This window comes from Gavia stellata, chromosome Z (genome assembly GCF_030936135.1).
Source record: "Gavia stellata isolate bGavSte3 chromosome Z, bGavSte3.hap2, whole genome shotgun sequence".
In the NCBI taxonomy this organism is placed as follows: Eukaryota; Metazoa; Chordata; class Aves; order Gaviiformes; family Gaviidae; genus Gavia; species Gavia stellata.
In genome coordinates this window covers 30,257,280-30,266,005 of record NC_082637.1, presented here as the reverse complement: position 1 = coordinate 30,266,005, position 8,726 = coordinate 30,257,280, and the positions used below count along the sequence as shown (strand labels likewise).

At 55.3% G+C, this 8,726-nt stretch overlaps 1 protein-coding gene across 1 annotated transcript; it reads right to left on the bottom strand.

Moving 5' to 3' along the window:
• Positions 1 to 294: 294 nt before the first annotated feature.
• DMRT3 (doublesex and mab-3 related transcription factor 3) lies at positions 295 to 8,476 on the bottom strand. Its single transcript, XM_059833881.1, has 2 exons — positions 8,038 to 8,476; positions 295 to 1,259 (listed from the first exon to the last, which is right to left on the bottom strand). The coding sequence occupies exons 1-2, from the start codon at positions 8,474 to 8,476 to the stop codon at positions 295 to 297; spliced, it is 1,404 nt and encodes a 467-aa protein (XP_059689864.1).
• Between the last annotated feature and the right edge of the window lie 250 nt (positions 8,477 to 8,726).

Sequence of the window (8,726 nt, the reverse complement as noted above, 5' to 3'; positions counted from 1 at the left end):
ACCTTGGGCTTCTGTTTCCATTACGAGTCTTCCAGAGTCCCGTAACTGATAGCCATAAAGTCTTCCTTTGTAACACATACTCAGTACTAAAGCCAGAGTATTGCTATTTGGCATTATCCAGTGAAGTGCAAGAAATTAAATAAGTTATGTCTTTATTGCTATAGTACAATACCAAGCAAAGTCACTTTTTAATACAATTGCAAGGGTTTTGTAGAGTACATGTCCCTCCTCCTAGGGCCCGGTAGTTCAGCTGCACTGCAAGTATCACTTAGCTATCACGTGTCAAATGTCAGTCTAAGAAGATGTGTTGAGTATTCTTGAGTCTGAAGAATCAGACCTTTCATCATACTCATCTTCTGTGTAAATCGGTTGCTTAGACACAATAGGACACCCATCGTCAGGGATTGAGATCCTAGGATCTTCTGACGAGCGGGAAGGAAGGACAGGCGAGCTTCGGAAAACACTGGCTGAGTTGCTGGAGAAAGGACTGACATACTGGGACCGCAGCTGGTACTGCTGCTGCAGCGTCATGGTGTTCCACAGGGTGACGTCGTTGGGCAGGAATGGACTGGACTGGTTTCTTGCCAAAGTGTTCCTCAGCATCAGCGGGTAGCGTGGTGGCTGAGGGAAAGGGTGCTGCAAAGGTACAGCCAGAGGATTTGGAACGACATTACTGGAATCAGCTGAGAACCTCAGCGTGTCAGGAACCCTAAATGCTGAGCCCACGGACCACTTGGAAGAGGAAATAGGGTACGAACTCAGCGTGTGTTCAAAAATGTGCCCATTGGAAGGCAAAACAAGACCATCGGATTCTGCAGAAGTTCTCTCCCCACTGGCCACCGAAGACCGGCTGGACAGGAGAACCTCTACAGCACTCACCAGATCACCGCCGCACCCCTTCAGGATCAGCTCCAGCACAGTTGGCTTTTGGTTAGGGAAGATCTTTTTCAAGACTTCAAGCGGAGGTCTGTTGGCTTTCAAACTGAAAGGTAAAGAAACTGTCCCGGAAGGACCTTCTATCAGGAGGTGGTTCTGCTCTGGGTGGTACTTGGGGCTTTCTGGACGGCTCTCTGTGTTCCCACCATTTTTCTGAACTGCATAACCGACCTCATCCACTGAAACAATTTCAGGGCTTTCAGGGGTGAAGCAACTTTTGGCTTTAGTCATGTCTGGGGAACTCCTTTGGTCTGTGTCTTTGTCACTGTAGGTCTCAGCATTGTCTGCTCCACTGGCATCACCCAACCGCTCCTCATTCATGTCTGCAAAGAGAAGGCGGAGAAGTTAACGAAAAATTGAGGCCGAAAGCTTTTACAGACATTTGAGGATTCTGTCTTCTTAAAGTGAACAGAGCGGGATCCTAGGGGAAAAAAAAACATTTTTCACAGAGATCCTGCTAAAATTAAGGTCCCTCTGCGACACCTCGTGAGAACAAAACTGCAAAAGAATAATGTGACCTGGTCTAGGCATTTTATGCTGCCTTATAGATATCTGTCCCATTCTCCCATGTGCAAGAAAAGAAGCAGTGGTCATTTTTCTGCTGTATCAAATGTGCTACATCAATCCTCTCTCGCTGGTTCCAAGGCAGCAACACACCACACAAGTGCAAGCTTTCTCAGAAGAACTTCAGCACTTTCACATCGTAATTCCTCACTAGCGCCATCCCACTGACTGAGAGCTGAAGATATCCAGAGGGCACTTGGGAGACCAAAATTCCCTCTGCAAGTCCAACAGCATTGGTAGAACCACTCCATCATGACTACTGGCTGAAGGTTAAAGAACTCTTCAAATAAATCAGTGTATTCCAGTTCTGGCTCTGCAGAAATTGGTTCCTTCCCCCGCAAGAATCACAGGCTTTTCCTCCAAACCCTGGAGCACAGCTGATGCCTTGGCCCATTAGAGGACAGAATCTAGAAGGATCTGGTTTGGAGAGGACCTCTGGAAGGCATCCAGTCCAACCTCCTGTTCAAAGCAGGAGTAATCTAAGATACAGAGCAGGTTGCTCATGTCCCTGCTCAGCCGAGTTTTACATAGTTCCAAGGATGGAGACTCCACAACCTCTCTCAGCACTTGTTCCAGGTGCCTTGCTTTTTGTGTGCTAAACTAGGAAGGGCAAGAGCTGAGTACAAGGCTGAAAACAAGCCCGTTGACCACACTGTCTCCAGATGGACAGTCAAAAATGGGGATACCCCAAATCTCTGGTCATTTTGCTAATGCCTGGCCAGAGTATGGAAACATTTGGAATAAGACTGCTTGTCAGAAAGAAGAAGAGAAGAATAATAAAGGTTGACAGCTTTCACAGTTTATGCACAAGGGGAACAATGTACTTGCTTGTGATTGTTCAGTTATTTCCCAAGAACTCTCTTCTCCTGGTCTTCTTCCTCCAGCACAGTGATGATCTCCCTGGCAAGCATCAACGTCTGGGGAAAGGGTGCTTATCCAAGCTGCGGCTGACAGAGCCTGCTTTAACTGCACAGGGCCGTGCTTTTGAACACACGTGTGTGAAAGACTATCTGCAGAAACCAATGCAACTATTTGCTTGCTTTCCCAAGCCTCTGCTGATCAGCCCAACTACGTAAAGAAGACATAACAAGCAAGCAAAGGTTCCCAAAATGTGCTGATGATCACCCCTGCCCAATTGAGATGGAACAAGTTAAAGGCATGCAAGAGCCGGAGCCTCGCTGCTCACCACGGACGGTCCTGCCTCCCTCTCACCCCAGGAAGGAACGGGCAGGGCATTTCCCCATGCATCGGGCTAAGATTAGTGTTGAACAGATCAGCTCGAGACAAATTCTGTTAGAGCAACTTACGCACCTTGAGAAAGGAGTCAGGGTCTGAGCAAGCCCACACTGAGCGAGAAGCCACTATGCTCACCAGAATGGGAGCTATAAATAGCTATGAGATCCTGGCAGAGCACAGCCTGACAGTCAGCGTGGCAAAGGGAGGTTCTCATGCGGATGGCCGTGCCAGGCAGAAATGATGGGCAATCCTACAGAGCTGTGGGACACTGCTAGTTTGGGCTGTGGAAGATGAGCGTGCGAGCGGAGTGGAGGAATATGGATGCCCTTATGAAGGTCTTGCCCTTCTCTTGTAGCCGGGTAACCTGTTTTGGGGACCCATTTTATATTGGTTGTGCTCTCTGTCCGGGGCAAATGGAGAAGCAATAACTCTTAATGTAGGTATATTACAGGGAAGGCAGTGTATGTGTGCTCTTCTTTATACACTCGGTGTTATCAGCCTTGCCTTAGCAGCCAGAGGGGAATGCAAGAAATGTTTGCCGGTAGCAAACTGGCAACGTGTATCCTTTTGAGGACGTGGTAAGACCTCGGTGTAGCTCATCCATCATTTGAAAAAAAACATGAGGCTTACACTACCTGTCCCTTCTAATCCCTTCACAAGTTCATAATCATGCATTTATTACAAAAGGCAGGATGCTAAGAATAATTCACAACTGAGCGAATGGGCAATTTATACACCGCAGGCTTACCAGGCAGTCTGAGGACAGCTAATTACCTCTGTCCCTGTCTTGCCACAGATCGAGAGGCATGTAAGGGAGACAACGGTCCTAATCTCCACGTAAATAGATTGCACTGCGGTACCCAATGTTACCAAATGGACCACATGCAAGGCAGAGCGTATTTCGGAACTACTGCTCTTTTCCAGTGTACCTCTGTGGGCTGATAACAAGTACCACTAGGGAGCAAATCTATGCTAAAAAGACAAAGAAAGAATCAGATCAGATCTCCCTAATATACTCCCTGATCCTTACCAATTATTATTTTCAAGGCATTTCAGGTTTGTTTCGTTTTCGGTACCCTGAAAAGTATCCTCATGCGGCTTGGCTAAAAATTTTCTTCGGATTCCGAAAACGCGTGCCACTGAAGTTCGCGCCGTTGTCGTCAGGAGACCGCACAGATCCCGAATCTTAGCCTTGCACGGGGGCAGCCGTGCACAGCGCCGGTGGCAGCGGTGCATCTCACCAGGCTGTTCGGCTCGCAGGGTCAGACCCGTAAGACGCGATGTGATTTAAATACGGCGATTTAAATCCGACGCTGCTGTTAACAGGAGGAGGCTTCTCCTCCGTGGCCAGACACTGAGTCTGGACGATACTGTATTTTTTGCCTCTGCCTTTCTGAGCGCGTTTCTCGCCGCCGCTGTCAGGCGGTTTTCCCCGGCCGGGCGCTGCCGGCTGGCCCGCGGCGGGGTCCCGGTGGTTCCCCGCCCGGCGGGCCGTGTTTTGGCTGTGCTTTTTCCTCCTCTGAACGCCCGCTCCCCGCCGCGCTGGCGGGGCGGGCAGGGCCAGGCGGGGAGCGCGCCCCGGGGGCCCGTCCCCACCCCCCAGGGAACGGCCGAGGCCCGGCTCCTCCTTTGTTGAGAACGGGCAGGAGGCAGCGATCGTCAAACAAACGAAGATTTGGCGAGATGCGTCACAGATGTCCTTATGTGGGCGCTGAACTGCAGGAATATCGCGTGCCTGCATTAATCCCAAATACCTGTATTTTCAGGCGCAGAAATACTAATTTCGCGTTCAGAATATACCGCCCGCTGCTCTTAGCCAAAGGTATCCGTTGCACCGCTCGCAGGCTTCACATACGGATGTTCTAGGCTTTAAGAAGGAAACCTCACCCTCAGACATTTTTTACGCTTGTGGGTTTCTGGTGGTTTGGGGTTTTTTTTCCCGCACCTTCTATTTCAAATTGCCTACATTCAAGTATTCACTTTGCCAGCTCTGAGGAAACTAGGGAAATTGTTTTCTTATCTATATAAACGAGTGTTCGTCAAATAACACGCATGCAGAGACAGATACATTCTCAGATCTACAGAGGTGCAGAGCAAACACAGATACACATGAAACACAGAACAGTGGAAGAACCGTGCGTGCATTCACTGTAAAATCTACGTTAATAAATAAAGCTGCTACGAATTTAGAGCAATGTATACCCCAATTTTTACTTGCCTATTTATACATTAAGGATCATGAGGCACATATTGTCGAGGAGCCAAATAAAAGTAAGACGGGTGAGAGAGAGAAGCTGTTCTCCCCAAGTTAATAGCTTGTCTGGAAAACTTGGTCTAATACTTTGGAACCAAATGTGCTTCCTTGATATTCCCACCGCTGACTCTCCGTTAAAATAGCTTGCACGTTGATTGTTAGGACAGCTCTTTCTGCCACACAGATTTTCTTGACTCCCCAAAACATCTGCTGTTTTCCCTATTTCTATTATTAGAGTGGACTGATACCAGAACTAGCGTAAAGTCACATAAAGCTAAGGTCGTGTAAAACTTACGGGGGTGGGGGGTGGTGGGGGGGGTGGGGGGGTGGTGGGGGGGGTGGTGGGTGGTTCTGTTTGTTTGGGTTTTTTTAAATTACTTTTCTCCAGACTTTCTTCCCTATCTTCAAAGGTGTAAGGTACTTTGTAGGAGACTATTGACTGTTCCCAAACTTACACAGAGACTGCTGTGTTCCGTTAAGACGCTGGCTCTGAAATTAGGAGAAGACTCAATATAGCGTGGTATTAATCGTTTACAAGCCTTGATAACTATTACTAAGACAGAGAACTGTAACACGCGCTCGTGTGGGAGATGAAAGTTCATGAGCACAGTATCAGGAGGAGGAATTATTCCGGGTTAGCACAGGCAGATGCAACACGGTTCGTTTCTAGGCGCGTTATTTGCACAGAACAGAACTTGGCCACTGTCCCACAGAAACGACCGGTTCTGGAAGGAATGAAAATAAACGGATCTGACCCTACCGTACCTCGGGAAATACCTCCTCCGTACTGAAAAACCTTCCAGGAGGTTAATGTCCGGGGGGGGGGTTAGAAACGGGGCGGGCTGGGGGAGCAAATAATTACATCCACCGTTCCGACGCCGGTTTTAATACAGGTAGCGGGGAGAGGGGGAAGAGAAAGGGAAAGCCCTGCCGTTCAGAGCATGCAGGATGGTTGGAAATAAAGAGATTATCTGGTTCAACGGTGTCTGGTGGCAGGCGACAGGAGGACCCCCCGAGGGGATCGTTTTCCGCTTTGCTCTCACGCATTCCCATGTTCATAAGAGCGGCGGAAAAAAATCCTCTGTCACAATCGGAGACCGGGGACGGCGCGGGTGAGGTCTGTACAACCGGGGCTGTACACCCCGGTCCCGGGGTGCCCCGGCCGACCCCCTCAACCCGGCCTCACCGCGGGCGGGGGCCGGCGCCGCGCCTCAGGTCTTGATTTATGAAGGCCTCCTCCGTTATTTCCCGCCCCCCCCCGCCCCCCGTAAAGCTGTTAGCAGAAAGTGCTGACTGGCTGGCAAGGAAGAATTTCTCATCAATACACTTTGATTGTATTTTGCAAACAAAATGCCTGTTGCTTGGTAACATTTCACTTGAGCCTGACCTTCCCCAAAAGTTATTGCTATCAGATTCGATTTACACTGTCCTCTCGTGATTACTGTAATCTTTTAAGCTGGGAAGTTCATATGTCAGGGGGAAGAAAAGTTGGGCGTGCAAGTCAATACCGTTCCTATCCGCCAGATTTATATCCTGCTGGCGAAGTTTATTTGTTTCGCTTTCTGGAAGGAGCCAAGGCAGCTTTTTTTCATCTTATTTTTTTCCCTCGGCCTCTCCCCCCCGCTCCGCGCGGTCCCTGCCCCGGCCAAGCGTCGCCGCGGGTGCGGGGGGCGGACAGGCTCCGCGCCGACGGGAAGCTGCGGCCAGGCGGAAATTCGGGGGGCGGAGGGACCCCGAAGCCCCGGCCGTGGGGAACGGCCGGCGGAACCGGGCGGAGATGCGGGGGACAAGGAGGCACAGAGGGCGAGCAGGCAGTGCCGAGCGCCGGCCAAGGGGAAGCGGGTCCCAGACCACCGGCAACCTCGCCACACAGAGAGGTCCCGCCGTGCCGCCACCTCGGGCCGTGCGCTCTGTCTTCCCCAGAGCTGGAGGAGCAGAGCCCCGTGCCGGCGCCCCGGCGAACGCCTCCGGGGCCGGGCCGGCTCCCTACCCGTGCCCTCGGAGAGAGACCGGCTGGTCCCGCTCCCCCACACCGCCCCGCAGGGGCTAATTTCAGAGCCAGCGCCTTGACAGAACACAGCAGTCTTTGTGTTAAGTTTGGGAACAGTCAGTAGTCTCCTACAAAGGCCGCCCGACAACGAGCCCTAAGGAGCCGAGCCGTGCGGGAGCCCAGGGTTTGCCACTCCCCGCCCAGCGCACCGGGTAAAATTTTGTCGCAGCCGTCGCTTGTCAGCGGAGCGAGCTGCCAGCGGGCTGCCGGGCATCCCCGTCGGGGAAGGCCGTCGGCTCCCGCTCAGCCACGGGGTCGGGAAGGGGGCGGCGGCTCCGAAGCGCTACTTTTGGGTCCAGAAACGTGTGTTACCGCTAGGTCGCACTCACAAGGTGCCGGCTGCGGACGGCGGTTTCTGGGTCAGCATCCCCGACAGACCGAAAGCCGCCCCGGACGCGGCCCGGCGGGACACGCCAGCGCGGCAGGGAAGCCGAAACAACCCGGTCGCCCCGCTCATTCCCTGCCGCCCCCCTTGCCCTCTTTGCTCCGCAGAAACCCTCCGGCGCCCGGCGCCGCTCTTGTCCCGAAGCTCCCCGTGGAGGTTTTGCCCTGAACAAGGTCCCGCAGCCCGATGCCCTGGGTGTGGGAAGCCGGGGAGCGGCTCCCGGCCGGCCTGAGGGAACTGTCCCAGAAGCGGCACGTCGGGGAGCCGGTTGGCAGTGGCGGCGTTTGCCGGCCCCCCGCTGGTCTCGTCGGGTGCGAGCCTGGCTGAGGAGCGGACCCGGCACTCTGCAGCTCCTCGCTTTTTAAGAGCGACAAAGCGCACTCGCCGGCATGGAGGAAGGAGTCGGGTCTTCACCTTCTTCCCCTTCCCACGCGCCCGTCGGAGGAGGGGAAAGCCCTCGCCTTGCCTCCCCCGGGCACCCATCCCCCGAGACCCGCCTGCCGGGCACCCATCCGCCGAGACCCGCCTGTCGGGGTTCCGGCCCGGGCGCGGCCCTCCCTCCCCCGGCCCCGCGCATCACCCCCGGCCCCGCGGCGCCCGGCCCGGCCTCACCTGCCTTGGGGAGCGGCCCCGGGAGCGCGGGGGGCGGCTCGGCGGCCCAGCGCAGGGCGGCGGCGGCGGCCAGCTCGGCGGGGGGCCGCGGCGGCGCGGCACAGGGCGGCGGCCCCGGCGGCGGGGCGGGGGGCTCGGCGCTGCCCGGCGGCCCCGGGAGGGCGCGCAGGGAGTCCGGGAGGAGGCTCTCCAGGCTCTCGTTGGCCTGCTGCCGGCGCAGCGCCACCTGCGCGGCCATCACCCGCTGCCGTTCGATGATGAGGATGCACTTCTCGCAGGTGCAGTCCTTGAAGCGGCAGTAGCGCTTGTGGCCCTTCAGCCAGGACAGCACGCCGTGGTTGCGGCACCGGGCGCACTTGGGCGTCCGCTGCAGCGGAGCCCGCGGCGGCTGCGACACCGGGCCGCCCATGTAGAGGTACGGGGAGCCGTAGCCGTTCATGCCCGCGGGAGGAGCCCGGCCGGCTTCGGGGCGGAGAAGGGGGCAGAGGGGGCGGGCGGAGGCCGGGGCGGCGGAGGAGAGGAGGCGAGGCGGGCGGCTCTGCCCGCGGGCTCCGCGGCCCCGGCCCCAGCCCGGCGGGGGTAGCCGCCGCCCGCCGCGGTGGCACCGGCGGGCAGAGCGCTGCCGCCGGCCGGAGCGACACTGCCGCTGCCCGCACCGCCCCGCCGAGCCCAGCGCCCCTCCGCCCGCC

What these genes read in the sequence shown, in the direction of transcription:
- DMRT3 (XM_059833881.1), bottom strand. Translation starts at nt 8,476, where the DNA reads ATGAACGGCTACGGCTCCCCGTACCTCTACATGGGCGGCCCGGTGTCG. An exon ending in GGGGCCGCTCCCCAAGGCAG is followed by an intron (nt 1,260 to 8,037) that starts GTGAGGCCGGGC and finishes TTCTCTTTGCAG; the next exon opens with ACATGAATGAGGAGCGGTTG.